The 17,452-nt window shown below is 45.9% G+C and overlaps 1 protein-coding gene across 1 annotated transcript in view; it reads left to right on the plus strand.

Moving 5' to 3' along the window:
* Positions 1-17,452, plus strand: part of WDR11 (WD repeat domain 11) — a 1,001,187-nt gene that overhangs the window by 41,640 nt on the left and 942,095 nt on the right. The window contains exons 3-4 of the mRNA XM_069611952.1: positions 1,152-1,305; positions 16,530-16,703. Coding sequence (XP_069468053.1) covers positions 1,152-1,305; positions 16,530-16,703 — 328 coding nt within the window. The remainder of the gene's footprint in view (positions 1-1,151; positions 1,306-16,529; positions 16,704-17,452) is intronic.

Below are 17,452 nucleotides of genomic sequence, written 5' to 3' on the forward strand. Positions count from 1 at the left end.
ACAGCCTTTTTGGTGGTAATTCTGCCGAAATCCCATGTTCTGCATAAATGGGGACTAACACTGCCATACTGCCACTTGTAATCCAGCGGTAATTACATCGGAACAAATGGCAGTAATGGTAACTCTGTTTGGTGGTATCTTGTTGGATCTACCGCTGAGATACCACCAAACTCACAATGAGGCCCACTGATGTGTTTAAGATTGGCAAGAGTGAAACCCAATGACACACAATGTCCTCTGTACAGCCTTATCCACAGTAGTGTCTTGAAGGGTAATTGATCCATCTAGTCTGGGAGATTTAGGAAAAGCCATCCCTTTTGAATTGTTGTACGAATGCTTGACTTCTTCTCATCTAGCACGCTAGCTCCTGCAGGAAAGGGGTAATTCGCAGGCATTGGGTGCCCGGAAAGCTCGATTGAGAAAAGTAAGGGCGTTATGGAAGGCTTTCTACCCCACCCTGTGGATGGTAAGGCATTGGCACCTATGCAACATGATGTCTCGACTCTTCATACACCACGCCAGGGTGAGGTGGAACAGCGACCTACAGGATCATTCATTTTCAACAACTGATGAGTGTTATCATGTCTGTCTATAGAACCCGTTCATAGAATAGTGTAAACTAGCAATGATGTGAGGCATTATATTAACTGGTAACTTTGTGCCAGCTTGGTTTGAATGTGCATACATAAAGGAGGGGAGAATATTTATTTGGCTCCTTTTAGTGGCATTTCTTTACAAAATGATTCACCTTATATTCTCATAGAATATGTGGGCACAGTATGTGACATTATGATTTCATTAATAATCGTTCAGGTGATGACGGTTTTCAATTTCTTCAGTAATATGTTTCTTTATGTTGCTTTCATTTTTTGGTTCCAGATCACTACCCCAGTGCTCTGAAGCAGCCTCACATGGCACTTTTTAGTCTCAGTAATGAAATGTATCAGCCTTGCACTTATTGCTTTGGGCTGAATTCCAGGCATGGGAGAGATTTGTTGGGAATTGGAATATGGTCTAGGTTAAGATGGCAGTGGTTGAATGTTTTAAATATCGAGGATATTGGGTAGCACTGTCTAATTTTCTGTCTGTGATTGTACGTTGCCTTGTCTTTTTGTCACCGAAGCTCACTCTTCGTTTCTGGGCCTCTGCAGGTAAAATGGGCGAGGGAGAACTACCACCACAACCTTAGTTCACCTTACTCCCTGCGCCTGGCTTCGGCCGATGCCAGTGGGAAGATCATCGTCTGGGATGTGGTGACCGGGACGGCCCGCTGCGAGATTCAGGAGCACTCAAAACCCATCCAGGGTAAGGCCACATCTGCCTCTTAATGCTCTTAACTCCACTCTTTGAGCATAAAGCCTGCGTTGATGTGACTGCTCTTAACTCCACTCTTTGAGCATAAAGCCTGCATTGATGTGACTGCTCTTAACTCAACTCTTTGAGCATAAAGCCTGCATTGATGTGACTGCTCTTAACGCCACTCTTTGAGCATAAAGCCTGCATTGCTGTGACTGCTCTTGTGACTGCTCTTAACTCCACTCTTTGAGCATAAAGCCTGCATTGATGTGACTGCTCTTAACTCCACTCTTTGAGCATAAAGCCTGCATTGATGTGACTGCTCTTAACTCAACTCTTTGAGCATAAAGCCTGCATTGATGTGACTGCTCTTAACGCCACTCTTTGAGCATAAAGCCTGCATTGCTGTGACTATTCTTGTGACTGCTCTTAACTCCACTCTTTGAGCATAAAGGCTGCATTGCTGTGACTGCTCTTAACTCCACTCTTTGAGCATAAAGCCTACATTGATGTGACGGCTCTTAACTCCACTCTTTGAGCATAAAGCCTACATTGATGTGACTGCTCTTAACTCCACTCTTTGAGCATAAAGCCTACATTGATGTGACTGCTCTTAACTCCACTCTTTGAGCATAAAGCCTGCATTGATGTGACGGCTCTTGTGACTTCTCTTAACTCCACTCTTTGAGCATAAAGCCTGCATTGATGTGACTGCTCTTAACTCCACTCTTTGAGCATAAAGCCTGCATTGATGTGACTGCTCTTGTGACTGCTCTTAACTCCACTCTTTGAGCATAAAGCCTACATTGATGTGACTGCTCTTAACTCCACTCTTTGAGCATAAAGCCTACATTGATGTGACTGCTCTTAACTCCACTCTTTGAGCATAAAGCCTGCATTGATGTGACTGCTCTTGTGACTGCTCTTAACTCCACTCTTTGAGCATAAAGCCTACATTGATGTGACTGCTCTTAACTCCACTCTTTGAGCATAAAGCCTACATTGATGTGACGGCTCTTAACTCCACTCTTTGAGCATAAAGCCTACATTGATGTGACTGCTCTTAACTCCACTTTGAGCATAAAGCCTACATTGATGTGACTGCTCTTAACTCCACTCTTTGAGCATAAAGCCTACATTGATGTGACGGCTCTTAACTCCACTCTTTCAGCATAAAGCCTACATTGATGTGACTGCTCTTAACTCCACTCTTTGAGCATAAAGCCTACATTGATGTGACTGCTCTTAACTCCACTCTTTGAGCATAAAGCCTGCATTGATGTGACTGCTGTTAACGCCACTCTTTGAGCATAAAGCCTGCGTTGATGTGACTGCTCTTAACTCCACTCTTTGAGCATAAAGCCTGCGTTGATGTGACTGCTCTTAACTCCACTCTTTGAGCATAAAGCCTGCATTGATGTGACTGCTCTTAACTCAACTCTTTGAGCATAAAGCCTGCATTGATGTGACTGCTCTTAACGCCACTCTTTGAGCATAAAGCCTGCATTGCTGTGACTGCTCTTAACGCCACTCTTTGAGCATAAAGCCTGCATTGCTGTGACTATTCTTGTGACTGCTCTTAACTCCACTCTTTGAGCATAAAGGCTGCATTGCTGTGACTGCTCTTAACTCCACTCTTTGAGCATAAAGCCTACATTGATGTGACGGCTCTTAACTCCACTCTTTGAGCATAAAGCCTACATTGATGTGACTGCTCTTAACTCCACTCTTTGAGCATAAAGCCTACATTGATGTGACTGCTCTTAACTCCACTCTTTGAGCATAAAGCCTGCATTGATGTGACGGCTCTTGTGACTTCTCTTAACTCCACTCTTTGAGCATAAAGCCTGCATTGATGTGACTGCTCTTAACTCCACTCTTTGAGCATAAAGCCCGCATTGATGTGACTGCTCTTGTGACTGCTCTTAACTCCACTCTTTGAGCATAAAGCCTACATTGATGTGACTGCTCTTAACTCCACTCTTTGAGCATAAAGCCTACATTGATGTGACTGCTCTTAACTCCACTCTTTGAGCATAAAGCCTGCATTGATGTGACTGCTCTTGTGACTGCTCTTAACTCCACTCTTTGAGCATAAAGCCTACATTGATGTGACTGCTCTTAACTCCACTCTTTGAGCATAAAGCCTACATTGATGTGACGGCTCTTAACTCCACTCTTTGAGCATAAAGCCTACATTGATGTGACTGCTCTTAACTCCACTTTGAGCATAAAGCCTACATTGATGTGACTGCTCTTAACTCCACTCTTTGAGCATAAAGCCTACATTGATGTGACGGCTCTTAACTCCACTCTTTGAGCATAAAGCCTACATTGATGTGACTGCTCTTAACTCCACTCTTTGAGCATAAAGCCTACATTGATGTGACTGCTCTTAACTCCACTCTTTGAGCATAAAGCCTGCATTGATGTGACTGCTGTTAACGCCACTCTTTGAGCATAAAGCCTGCATTGCTGTGACTGCTCTTGTGACTGCTCTTAACTCCACTCTTTGAGCATAAAGCCTGCATTGATGTGATTGCTCTTAACTCCACTCTTTGAGCATAAAGCCTACATTGATGTGACTGCTCTTAACTCCTCTCTTTGAGCATAAAGCCTGCATTGATGTGACAGCTCTTGTGACTGCTCTTAACTCCACTCTTTGAGCATAAAGCCTACATTGATGTGACTGCTCTTAACTCCACTCTTTGAGTATAAAGCCTGCATTGATGTGACTGCTCTTGTGACTGCTCTTAACTCCACTCTTTGAGCATAAAGCCTACATTGATGTGACGGCTCTTAACTCCACTCTTTGAGCATAAAGCCTACATTGATGTGACTGCTCTTAACTCCACTCTTTGAGCATAAAGCCTACATTGATGTGACTGCTCTTAACTCCACTCTTTGAGCATAAAGCCTGCATTGATGTGACTGCTCTTAACTCCACTCTTTGAGCATAAAGCCTGCATTGATGTGACTGCTCTTAACTCCACTCTTTGAGCATAAAGCCTGCATTGATGTGATTGCTCTTAACTCCACTCTTTGAGCATAAAGCCTACATTGATGCGACGGCTCTTAACTCCACTCTTTGAGCATAAAGCCTACATTGATGTGACTGCTCTTAACTCCACTCTTTGAGCATAAAGCCTACATTGATGTGACTGCTCTTAACTCCACTCTTTGAGCATAAAGCCTACATTGATGTGACTGCTCTTAACTCCACTCTTTGAGCATAAAGCCTGCATTGATGTGACTGCTCTTGTGACTTCTCTTAACTCCACTCTTTGAGCATAAAGCCTGCATTGATGTGACTGCTCTTAACTCCACTCTTTGAGCATAAAGCCTGAATTGATCTGACTGCTCTTAACTCCACTCTTTGAGCATAAAGCCTGCATTGATGTGACTGCTCTTGTGACTGCTCTTAACTCCACTCTTTGAGCATAAAGCCTACATTGATGTGACTGCTCTTAACTCCACTCTTTGAGCATAAAGCCTACATTGATGTGACTGCTCTTAACTCCACTCTTTGAGCATAAAGCCTGCATTGATGTGACTGCTCTTGTGACTGCTCTTAACTCCACTCTTTGAGCATAAAGCCTACATTGATGTGACGGCTCTTAACTCCACTCTTTGAGCATAAAGCCTACATTGATGTGACTGCTCTTAACTCCACTCTTTGAGCATAAAGCCTACATTGATGTGACTGCTCTTAACTCCACTCTTTGAGCATAAAGCCTACATTGATGTGACTGCGCTTGTGACTTCTCTTAACTCCACTCTTTGAGCATTAAGCCTGCATTGATGTGACTGCTCTTAACTCCACTCTTTGAGCATAAAGCTGGCTCTTGCCTGCATTGATGTGACGGCTCTTAACTCCACTCTTTGAGCATAAAGCCTACATTGATGTGACTGCTCTTAACTCCACTCTTTGAGCATAAAGCCTGCATTGATGTGACTGCTCTTGTGACTTCTCTTAACTCCACTCTTTGAGCATAAAGCCTGCATTGATGTGACTGCTCTTGTGAGTGCTCTTAACTCCACTCTTTGAGCATAAAGCCTGCATTGATGTGATTGCTCTTAACTCCACTCTTTGAGCATAAAGCCTACATTGATGTGACTGCTCTTGTGACTTCTCTTAACTCCACTCTTTGAACATAAAGCTGGCTCTTGCCTGCATTGATGTGACTGCTCTTAACTCCACTCTTTGAGCATAATGCCTACATTGATGTGACTGCTTTTAACTCCACTCTTTTAGGACTCCATGGGGGATTTCAGCTGTAATTCTGCCAGTGGTAATACCGCCAAGTATGGCCGGTAACATGGCGTAATTACCTCCAGCTTTCTGCTGGAGGTTTTTCCTGCACCTGACTCCCAAACCTCTAGTTGGGCTGTGTGGTAATGCAGCAGTAATGGTATGACTGACCCTCTGAGGTCCAACTTGGGCCCTTCCTCTCCTCCATCACTTTCTCCACTTGCGGTGTTCCCCAGGGGTCTAACCTTTCTCCCTGGTAGCTCAATCATTACCTGCCACCTGTCGCCCACGGCATTGTTGTTCTCTGCTCCAACTTCCAGTGCTATGCGGATGACCTTCAACTCGCTTTCAGGCTCCCCACTGCCGCCTCTTCTCCTTCTCTCATCCCGGATTGTTTGTCTGCAATCCAGGAGTAGTGCGCCGCCAATGATCTCAGCCTGAATGCCAGCAAAACGGAGATCCTCCTCATCGGCACACCTGCACCCCTCTTTCCCTTCACTCTCTGGCCGGCCGCTCTTGGCCCTCCTCCTGCTCCCACCTGTGAGGCTAAGAACCTCAGGGTTATCTTCACTCCACACGCTCCCTCTCTCCTCACATCTGCGACGTCTCTAGGGAGTCAAACTACCAACTGCACCTCCTCCGAGGTATTCTTCCTTTCCTCTCATTCCCCCAGAAGCTCACTGTTTCTAGGGCTCTGGTTCCCTCTAGGCTTGGCTACTGTAACAGCCTCTTTTTAAATCTGCCCGCCTCTGTTCTCCATCCTCTGCAACTAATTCATCACAGGACTGCGAGACTTGTCTTTGGCCTCAAGCCCAGGGATCGTATCTCTTCAGCACTGAAATCTCTCCATTGGTTCCCAGTGGCTGCAAGGATCAAGTTCAAGACCCTTTGCATTGTCCACAAGGCCTTCTGGGGCCTGGGACCAAAATATCTCCAGCTTTCTCTTCTGAAGTATCTTCCTAATCGAGCTCTTCGCTCCAACACCTCCAACTCCTTGAGGGTCAGTCACTTTTCCAAGCAACGAGCTGGGGGCAGATCTCTCGCTTCAGTTGGTACCGCTCTCTGGAACAGCCTCCCTGCCTCTCTGAAACTTGAGCAGAACCATCTCTGGTTCCGGAAGCAGCTCAAGACTTTCCTCTTTGCTTCTGCTTTCTCTCTTCCTCTCCCCTGCTGATCTCCTGTCTGATACTGCACTGGTTACCTGGCCCAGGTCCCTGCCCTCCCAGTTGCACTCCTGCACTGCCTACTGGCAACCCTGCACTTGGGGCTGTATCTGTAACCCTACCGTCCCCTACCCCTTCCTGCACTATCTATCACTTGCTGCTCTGCACTTAACCCTGCACTGCCACCTGCTGGCAGCACTTCTTGTTTCTTGATGTTTAGATCCTCTGTCCTGCACTTGCTCCTCCTCCCCTTCCCCCGGCACTTGTCCCCTTTCCTCTCTCCTACTCTTGTGCAATCTCAATGTCACTGGGCCTAGTAAGATCATTGTCTTGCCCCCCCTTGTTGCCCTCCCCCGCCTCGTTGCGCCTTGAAGCATTTGTGTATAGGCGCGCCATAAATAAAATATCATATATCATATAACCGCCACATTTTTACAGCACTGCCCAACTTATAATGAGGCCCATATGTACCCCCTGTTACTTGGACTATCTGTTTTTTCACACACTTTTTTGGGGTGAACACAATAACTGTATCCTCTGAAGCTACCCCTCCCCTCTGGCCACCCTGATGGTCGTGGAAAGCTTTGAATGGCTAAAGACCTTGCCATATCCCCCCTATGCACACCATTGTTTTCCCCCACGCCCAAACATCTCCAAAATAAAAATGGCAATGAGTATGCTGGTAACCGATCACATGTTTGCTTTAAGTCATAGGACAGGTACTAATGTATTGAAATGATACAAATGCATGTTCTTGGCTGCCCAGTTTGATGACCATTTGTAGGAACTTTTTAACATGGGCGATTGTCATACAGCAAATGTATTGTGAAAGTACCTCGAAGCAAAACGTGTTGATGCCACGACTTGTTCCTGGGTGTGCACACCTGCTCCATGTATCCCGCTATATGTGCCCGCATTGTTTCATTAGCATCAAGGGCTGAAGACTCGGGCAGGGTCCAAACCCAATGAAGACCCTGGCTATCAATGCATCTTACAACTGACCATGTCTTTGATCGTTTTCAGGTGTTCTGGGATAGATCCTTTTTGCAAGTGGGACCAGAGATCGGAGAATGTACTTATTGAAGAAAGCTGTGTCCATTATCCCCTCAAAGGTGAACATGGGGCCCGAGCCATTCTTGGAGATGGGCCCTCCACACACCATTACTGTACTGCACATAAACAATTCATATCGACACGGCATTTATGGAAGGTGTCATGCATTCTGGGCCTTGAAGTTTTGCTTTTCCTAGTGACATTAACACATCTCAAACCTTCCTCCACCACCCCTCATAGCCCAAGGGAAGTGTAAATTCTCACGCCACAGTGTGGCATTTCTCTCCCAGGGCTTCCCAGCATGGGAGATTACTGTATTTGTAGCTTCAGCCCTGTGGGAAGAGAACAGCGGAGATTTGTGCTGGGTCACTGTTAGCTTGCCATCACCCTTAGGGAGTCGATCTCACACAGGTGCCTACAGTAGTGTATTGGGATGTTAGTGTCCAGAATAACGCATGCAGGATTTCCAATACAGAATCCGCTCCACCCTACTGTGATTAGTGGGGTCTCCCCCACACACAGTAAATGTACTGCACCTGCTAATGCTTATCCATCCTACTTCTAAATTCTCCTCTTCCACGGCTGGGCTCACTCACTGGTGGTGGTGTAGATGACGACCCACGTGAGGGAAATCCTAAGAGCGACAAGCCATTGCGAGACTTGAATATTGAATACCCAATGCCTAAATGCTCCACAATGCTCGCAAAGGTCTGGACTTTAATTGGTTCATAAACTATTGTGTTGAGTACAGCCATCAACACTTCATACCTTAATGAGGCCCATGGACCTTTGGCTTCTTGAGTCGGGCCCATTTCAAGAGATTTGGGGGGCTGAGATACAGACACATTTGAGACCCCATTTGAACCATTGAAATGAATGAATTGGAAGCTCTGGTAGAGCATACCCTGACAACTAAATCACTCTTGGCGGCTGACAAGTTTGAAATATTTAGGTGAATTGTGAAAGTTAGTCTAGACCTTAATGTGCTCAAATCAAAAAATATTTGTAAAGATTATTCATATATTTTTTATTTTCATTTAGTTTATACAAACTTTTGAAAAACTTAAAACTTGATACTTTACTCAATACATAATTATACGTACATAACTTCTTAAAATTCTCACAGTTCTTTGATTTTTCATTCTTACTTCCAAGGTCACTCTAGACTGGGCAACATATCTTTCGTTAGGTGCCAGATTCATAACTTTCCTTGTTACGTCCCGACACTTTCTCCTAAATTTCTTGGTCTTTTTCGGCCATTTTACTTTCCATCTGTTGCAGAAACAGGGCAAGTGCCATGACAATTTTTTATGGGAACTGCAATGCAAGCGCGCCCACCAGTTCTTCGTCACTATAAGTTGTGACCAAATATTTAGTTCGTAGCTCTTTGAGCCCTTTGCAAAACAGTACCAAGTGCTTCAGTGTTTCAATTTCATCATGGCAGAAACGACATTTCATTATTCATACATTGGGTCAAATCATTGCTCAGTTGGTTAAATAAATGCGATTATTGGCCAAGCAAGAGTTTACTGTCAATAGTTCTATATCAAGTGTGAACAATAGGAGAATCATATAATAAAAGCCGCGTGGACAGGTCTGAACAGCAAAGGAATCAAACAAGAATAGCCCAAAAATGCCATTTCAATCAATAACAGCCAACGCGTGTTTCAGCCAATCAAGGCCTTCATCAGGGCCGTTCAACACATATTTTTGTGAATAGCAGCAAGTTGTAACAAAACAGATTGATCAAAAAAACAATGCCAATATCACAAAAGGTGTGCAATATTGAATACAAAAAATGAACATAGGATAAATTAGAGACATGATAAAAAGAGAACATTTTTTCACAGGAAAAAACACGCAAAATCATCAAAGGAAAAAGGAAAAATCAGTGGTTAAAAACACACTGCTCGACCTGCCTTTTATAGGATATTACATTAGACTCAACACCACCGAACTAAGACCACCGCCAGGGGAGATGAGTAACCATGCGTGAGCTCGCAACTCAACGCTGTAATTCCATACTCCAGACATCTGATGGCGGCATCTATAGTGCACATTTCACCAGAGGCTGTTCAGATGAGCCAATCGTATTCAGACTGACTCGGGATGCTTTTCACAATGATTAACAGTACAGCTTGATTTTCCTGATGGCGCTTAAGCTTTTATCTCGTTTCAGACACATTTTTTCTTCATGTTGTAATATCCCGAAGTGGCAGGTCGGGCAGTGTTCATTTAACCAAATGGACACTGATTAGACGCAATTTAGGAATAATCTTTATTTGAGCGCATTGAGGTCTAGACTAACTTCCACATTTCGCCTAGTTGTCTGTGGCTCCAGGGAGAGCACCACACCGTGCCTAAGACCTTTCTAGCTCATCACTTAATTATTTTCAGACGTAATACCTTGAACCCGGGCATTGCCCACTCCCTCCTTGCAGAAGTGAACTATTTAGGCACTGGCAGTTTTGACAGTTTGGGTGCCATGGGTTACCGAGGATCACACGCTTGGGAATGTGTGCTCTGTCTCCCATTCCTGCACTTCATCATATTGCTTCCCAGATCTTGCATTAGATGGAGCAAGTTGGAATTATTTCTGAATGCTTGACTTTCATGACCTAAACAGTACCCTGTTTTGTAGACCTAACTTGGAAAGTGCACTCCTCTTGTAACCCAATTTCAGACTATTCAAAAATAAAATACAAACTACTTCATAGAAACATTTTAGGGAATAGGAAAATAATCATTTTCTCCTCTATGGAGGGAAGTCTACATGGAGCAGAATACGAACTCCGGTGAGCCTAAAATGTCTTATCTGGGTTTTTCAACAATCTTTCAGAGTACATCTCTCCTACAGACTTGCAGATTTCATAATGTGCAAAAGAGCATTTGAAACCATACAAGCACATCCAATTGCTTTTGTGTCCAGTAAACAGGCATGTGGCTCGAATGGCCCACATGATAAACAATGGCACCGGAATGGGAGGAGGCAAACCGGGCATCTGAACCCGGAGAACTCCAGCCAGCTCTTAAGCACCGGCTATCTTCTGAACCATAGTGGCAGTCAAAGCTATTAATATGCAGTTCAACTTTGGGTATTACACATGATCAATATATTCCCCACGGAAAGGTGAAAAGGCTGCCTGACCTGTGCTGTACAGAACGCAGAAAGCATTACACAATGAATGAATCCGATTGGACCATACCTGCCAACCGCCAGGCAGCAGACTCAGACCTTCGGCAAATGGGCACTGGCTTTTTAGAATCTGGTAGTCGAGTGGGTGCCACTCCTTAGGTTGGTACTGGGCAGCAAGTTAATACTGGGGCGTCCTCGCCCCGAAGCAAGCCTATGAAAATGGGAATTAAAGACATTTTAGAAAGGCCACATTTCAATCAAACCACAATCTGGAAAAAGGAAATGGAAATTCACCTTCGGTCCCTTGCCGTGCTTTGGTTTTGAAGTCTTGGCACTCTTGAAAGCGAGCGGAACCAAACAGCATACCTGTGCCTCTGCTCGCACAGGCGCGTAGCAAACCCCATTGGCTACCAAGCCTTGAAGCTAATTGATGTACAGAGCATAAATAAGCTTGACCCCCATGTTGTCTGTCTCTTGTTTTTCTTTTACTGTGTGTGGATTGAAAAACAAATGCACCAAAATAAAATGGCAAAAAAGGGCAATTAAAAAGGGTTTGGAAGAGGTGAGATTCGAACCCAACTCCCACGGCTTCTACCTTCTCTTTGGCGATGGTCCGGACCACTTCACACTCCAGGCCGTAGCTATGAAGCTGCTAGAAGCTTCTGTAAATGTTAACATAGCCAGCCATGTTCCCATAGGTCGCCATTCGACCGCCCGGGTCTAACCCGTTAACATGGGTAGCCTGGTTTCAGTCTGGCGCCAACGCGTGGAGAATCGGTACCGGAGCAAGGATCTGTGTGTTCATGTTGGGCTTTCCTGCTCCTCCATGTGTGTAGTTCCTCCACCCCCCCCTTTTACCCTTTTGCCGCACACAATTCTAATAACCGTTGGCAAAGCGGCGAGTGGGCAACATGGGTGCCGTTGCATTTCGGTTTTGGGTGCTTGCTGCAAGGAATTGATCTTGACATTTGCACCACAAGGTCTATGCGATGATTTGCTGCCTCTGGCACCACGAGGCACACAGAATTTACAGGGCTGGAGCATTGCTGCTCCCTGCTAGTGCACCCTGCTGGTCCAGCATGCTCTGGGCTATGTGCAGATAGTGCTGACCCGTGCCTGGCTGTCTGCAGTGTTCACCAACAATCCCAGTGGAGAACCTTTTTGGCCTGTCTGCCATTTTCCTGTACTCTTCTGTCGTTCAGGGGATTGCAGCATCTCTGCTTCAAAGGTTCTTTTGTGGTTTGAGCCAGGGCATAGCTTAATCTCTCTACAGTTTGCTTGACTGTCAAAGAGCAATGGCGGATTGCAGTTATGAGGACTGTCGACACCTCCCTTGGACGTCTGGCTCCCTCAAATTAGGATTGTAGATGGGTGCTATGGTTGGAAGCCCTTGAAGTGTACTTTGTGGTGACTAGAGCGACTGATGGTGTGGCAAAGAAATCGACTCTTCTGAACATGACTGGTAGGGCCATCGACAAGATAACGATCTTCTAACACCGCCACTCTGTCAGCCGTAGTGAACCGTGGTGCCGCGATCCCCACAAGAGACTTACCAGGACTGCATGGTGGTGGTAGCTGCTCTAACCGCTGGTGCGGGATGGCAGCAGCATTAGCGCCGCTCATGACACGTGAGGCATCCACCGCTTAGCATATCCGTGCTGGAGTACCAGGATCCGTAATGGCGGTGTGTTCCACTCCAAGGGATGGAAATGGATGAGAGCTGATGGCAGAGAGACACTGCAGGACCTCGGAGGAAAGGCCGTAGCCTTTCCCTTCAACCACACCAGGACAAGTCCCGGATGTTTGAAACACCATGAGCATATGGGAGGACCCTGGTTCAAATCCCCATAGAGGAACCTGGGGTAATGTAAGGGGTACCTCAATTAATCAAATAAAAACCTGAGCCCCAAGGATTGGACAAATAATATTGAAACAGAGGCCCAGTATCAGAGAAGAATAAATAAAGGAAATAAAGTGAAATCATGATTAAAACAGAAGTCCAACTGGCTAAGCAGAAGAGCGATCCTAACGGAAGAGGACCCAAATGGAAACACAGTGCCAGCTAATCCTATAAGCAAGACTTTCCTCCAATCAGCATCCAACAGGATGAGGAGGAGTCTGGCTATACAAGCAGAGCCAGCTCACCCTGAACTTGTCCCAGTCAGGGACAGGTTCCATGTACTTCTCGCCAGTCACAACTGCATGAAGAGGAGATGTATGTTGAAGGAGGAATTGCTGTCTGGGTGAAGGAGCCTGGACTACCCTGGAGTATTGCCTGCCTGCCCGAAGAACCTGGAGGAAGCTGATTGACCAAGGGGGAAGGAGGAGAGTACCCCTGCATCCCCTCCTAAGCAGAACAAGTGGACTACCCTGGATTACTGTCTGCCTGCAGAGCCTGGAGGAAACTGATTGGCCCAGAGGGAAGGAGGAGAGTACCCCTGCATCCCCTCCTAAGCCAGAACAAGTGGACTACCCTGGAGTACTGTCTGCCTGCAGAGTCTGGAGGAAACTGATGGACCCAGGGGTAAGGAGGAGGGTACCTATGCCCCCCCCCCTCCTAAGCAGAACAATTGGAAGAGCGGACCTGCTGAGAAGCCTAAGAAGAGGTTAAGGAGACCAGCTGACCCAGGAGGTAGATGGAGAGGACCCCTTCAGCCCACCTAAGCCAAAAGGCTAGAAGAGCTGACCTGCTTGTGAAGCCTGAGGAGAGGCTGCAAAAACTGACTAAGTCAGGGGGAAGAAGGAGAGTACACCTACAGCCAGAAAGGTTAAAGAGCTGACCCGCCTTAGAAGCCGCTGAGGACGCTAAGACACAACCTTGCTAAGATCCTGGTAGAGAGAGACCAGGACAGAAGCAGAAACCCTGAGGAGAAGAGGGGCAAAAGCAAAGGTCCCCTGATTGAGAGGGGCTCCAATCCAGGTTGCCTGAGGATCTAAGGGGTGAAAGAAGAGAGAGGGAGAAGGAAGGTAAAGAAGATGGACTCCTGAAGGGAAGAGCAGTCGTGCCGAGAGAGAGGGTTGGACCACTTGAAGGATGGAGATGGAAAACCAAAGCACAGGACCCAGCTGATCTCTCGTCTAAGAGGCCCTGCAGAGAAAACCACTTTTGAATTCTTGTACTTTTGTTATTTAGGTAAGGACTTTAAGTTCGATATTCATACCCTCAATACTTTTCACCCAGGGGAAGGTCTTTAAGGGGCTTTGACTTTAGTCTTCATTGCACCATTTGGTTTAGTTATTCTGACAACTATTTCAAGGTACCTTTGATTCAGGAAACCTTTATTTTAAGTTAAAGGATTAGTTGTGACAGACAAGTTAAAACGTTAGGGGTTTTAATACTTTGGAGCACCTTTTTTACTTTTTAGATGAAGTACACCTTCAGCTTGTGTTATTCACTCAGGGATGGACTTCTGAATCATTTACATTTGAACACTTTGCTTTATTCTTTAAACCCTGTTTTTGTTACACCTGCTTAATAAAGTATTTTGTTTAGGAAGACCCAAAGTGTGAGACCCTTCTGTTTGCCATGTTGTCACACTTCAGTCTTCTGGGGAATGGGAATTACAAAATGTTTTCAGTTTAGATGAGCACGAAAAGCCAGCTGAATCATTGGGTGCCTGGCGTACCAGACTCTGCCAGCTGGCATTCACGTGCACCCTGATAGACAAAGGTAATGAGGTGAGAGCGCAACTCACCAAAGGCTGTCTCCTAGGGTGGCATGGATGGAACTGGCTATAGTGCCACAAAGGATTCTGGAACTGCCGGGAGCCTGCAGATTCTAGAGCCACCCATTTGCAAGGAGCGGTGTTCACTGTCACACAAAGAGCGATTTGCTCCCAAAACTGCATGTTCAGCGACTGATCTCTGCGAGTACATTAGGGGATCCGTCCTGTGACCGGTTGATGGATAGCCAGAGGTCAAATGTGCACTGGATGTGCAAAGATGAACACATTTGTGAGGCTATGTTGTTTGCAGTGTCAAGCAACGAGGTCTTCACACCCCCTGGCTAGCAGCGAGGGGGAGTGAAATGGCAGGACCACCCCATTGGGATGTCAATGGGACACAATGCCAGGAAGCTCCGCCTTTTCTCTGAAGAATAACAATATCCAGAACGAGATCCCCCAAGAACAGCGGAGGCTGAATCCTAGAATATCAGGATTTATAATTCAGTAATAAGCCCCGAACTGCAGGGCAATTGCTGAGTCAGGTAATGCCCCGGGGCCCATAGTTACAGGCCTAAGCGAAGCGAGCAGGCATTACCCTGTTCCAAGCCTCCTCATTGGCTGAGGGGCTGCCACACCTCCCAGCCCCTGCCGGGGACGTGAACGAAGCAAAGCTTCGAGGGATTCTCTGCGAGATACAGACCGGGGGAGGGCCAATCAGAATGTTTGTTAAATTCTGGTTGACCCTCGCCGGGTACTAATGAAGGATACCGAGGTTTGAGGTGGGCTGGATTGATTGATTGATATCATGCGCACGCACCAGATGAGACAAGATGATGCACAAATCATCTTCACATAAGTTAATAAATGCAGGGTGACGTCAGCGCCGGAGCAGGATACAGAGCCCATTTATTTGCTTCCTAGCAGCTCATGCTGCACAGTGCCACCAGACCCTGCTATGATGCCAACCACTTCACATTGTTGAAGAACTAAAGTTCATACGAAGATGACAAAGCGGGCACGCTGGCCATGCAGAGAGAACGCGTTGGTTGTGGATACAGTGAACAGCAGAGACTTCCAGGCAGTGAGCACTGGGATTCTGAGGCGAAGTTCAGTAAATGCAGAACAGCTCTTCTTCATGCCTGGACCCTCTTAGCAAATCAAAATATGCTGTGGCCGCCATTTTGTTTCTCTTGATTACAATTGTGGCTCAGACTCTTTCTCAAGGATCTGCCCCCAAGGTACTGTCGATTCCTTACCTTGAGTGTCTGCAACCCATTTTCTGGATCCGTCTATTCGGTTTGAGGGGTGCGGGGGGGGGTCTGTTTTTCCCAGGGATCCACCAAATAATGCATTATGCGGTCGCAAGTCGCATGAAACATGGGTTTAGCTCTTGGTCTTAAACTCACTTGGACACAACAGACGACCCTTTTAGAATCCATTCTCCTGCATACTGTGCACAAAAACATTCATTGATCAACAGAGTTGCCCTTAGAGAGCTACAATTGTCTGCATTTACACCACATGCAAACTGCCTGTAGGTGCTCTGTGTGCCATTCACTTTGCAGAGATTGTCACGGCATGGAGCTTTCCTTATATCAGTTTAATTTGAACGGATCAGGGCAAATTTAAATCTATAGAAATGTTTTAAAAGTCTTGCAAAACTACTAATATGCTAAGTGCGTGTGTATAGTCAAAGACATCCTCATTTTGGCAATGATTGTTTTGCATATTGGTATTGGTATTGTTCAGATACCAATAAGTAAATGCGGGCGGGATGGATGCACAGCAAGTGGGTGACCATTATTGGGAGTCTGTGGCATCTCCCACAGCGATGTATCCTCTCTGGTGGATGCTTGTGTGGGTGCCTGCAGGATACCTGCAGGATACCTGCATCTTTGGGATCTCCTTGCTGTGCAGTCCTGCCTCTAACCTTGCCTTCTTCCTTGTGCCTGCTTCCTTCACAGACATGCAGTGGCTGTGGAACCAGGACGCCTCCCGAGACTTGCTGCTTGCCGTCCACCCTCCAAACTACATCGTGCTCTGGAACGCCGACACCGGCACCAAGCTTTGGAAGAAGAGCTACGCCGAGAACATTCTCTCCTTCTCCTTTGATCCCTTTGACTCTTCCCATCTGACCCGTGAGTCCACCTCTTAATTCTCCTTCACCACTCTTGGTGTTGGTTATTTATTTATTAATTTATTTATTTTTGCCATTTATATAGCGCACACAACCCTAAGGCCTCGGCACTGTTCTTGTGAAACATTACATTACAAGATGGTGACATTTCAAACATAGTTACATAGTTACGTTAGCAATGTTACATAATCAAGGTTATATAGTTACACCAAGGCGGAATATCAGACATAGTTGCCTGCTTACACAGTTTACATAATGCATGAAATATATAATTAAGGGTTTTTTGTATAGCACCCAAACCCTGACCAATGAAAGTTCTCCATACTTCGACGCGTAATGCTTATCTCTTGAGATTTCCAATAGAATCCTGGACACGCCCATTGCACCCAGTGGTCATTTCGAAGTGGGAATATTGCTAAATGACCATTGAAGGTGGCGAGGAAGGAGTTATGAAGGTGCCAGCGAATGAAATATTTCTTACACTGCTGTTGAATTTGCATGCGATATCAAAGGTCCTCTTAATAGTTTATTCCTGCCAATGTGAACAGTGCTACTGCAAAATGATCTAATGTTGGACTAATGCAACCGTTTGTGCAGTAGGGTGTCAAATTGGGAGGTGAGAGTGCAAGTGCGAGAGTGTGACCTGGTAAGCGGGCAACCTTTGCAGCAAAGACATGCATCTATGCCAATTGCTTGGCAAATTAGTCTGGAAAGGGGCTCTGGTCAGATGTGTAGGCCACTTGCTAAATA

The sequence above is a fragment of the Ambystoma mexicanum genome, chromosome 8 (assembly GCF_040938575.1).
Source record: "Ambystoma mexicanum isolate Mex_15411 chromosome 8, UKY_AmexF1_1, whole genome shotgun sequence".
NCBI classification, from domain to species: Eukaryota; Metazoa; Chordata; class Amphibia; order Caudata; family Ambystomatidae; genus Ambystoma; species Ambystoma mexicanum.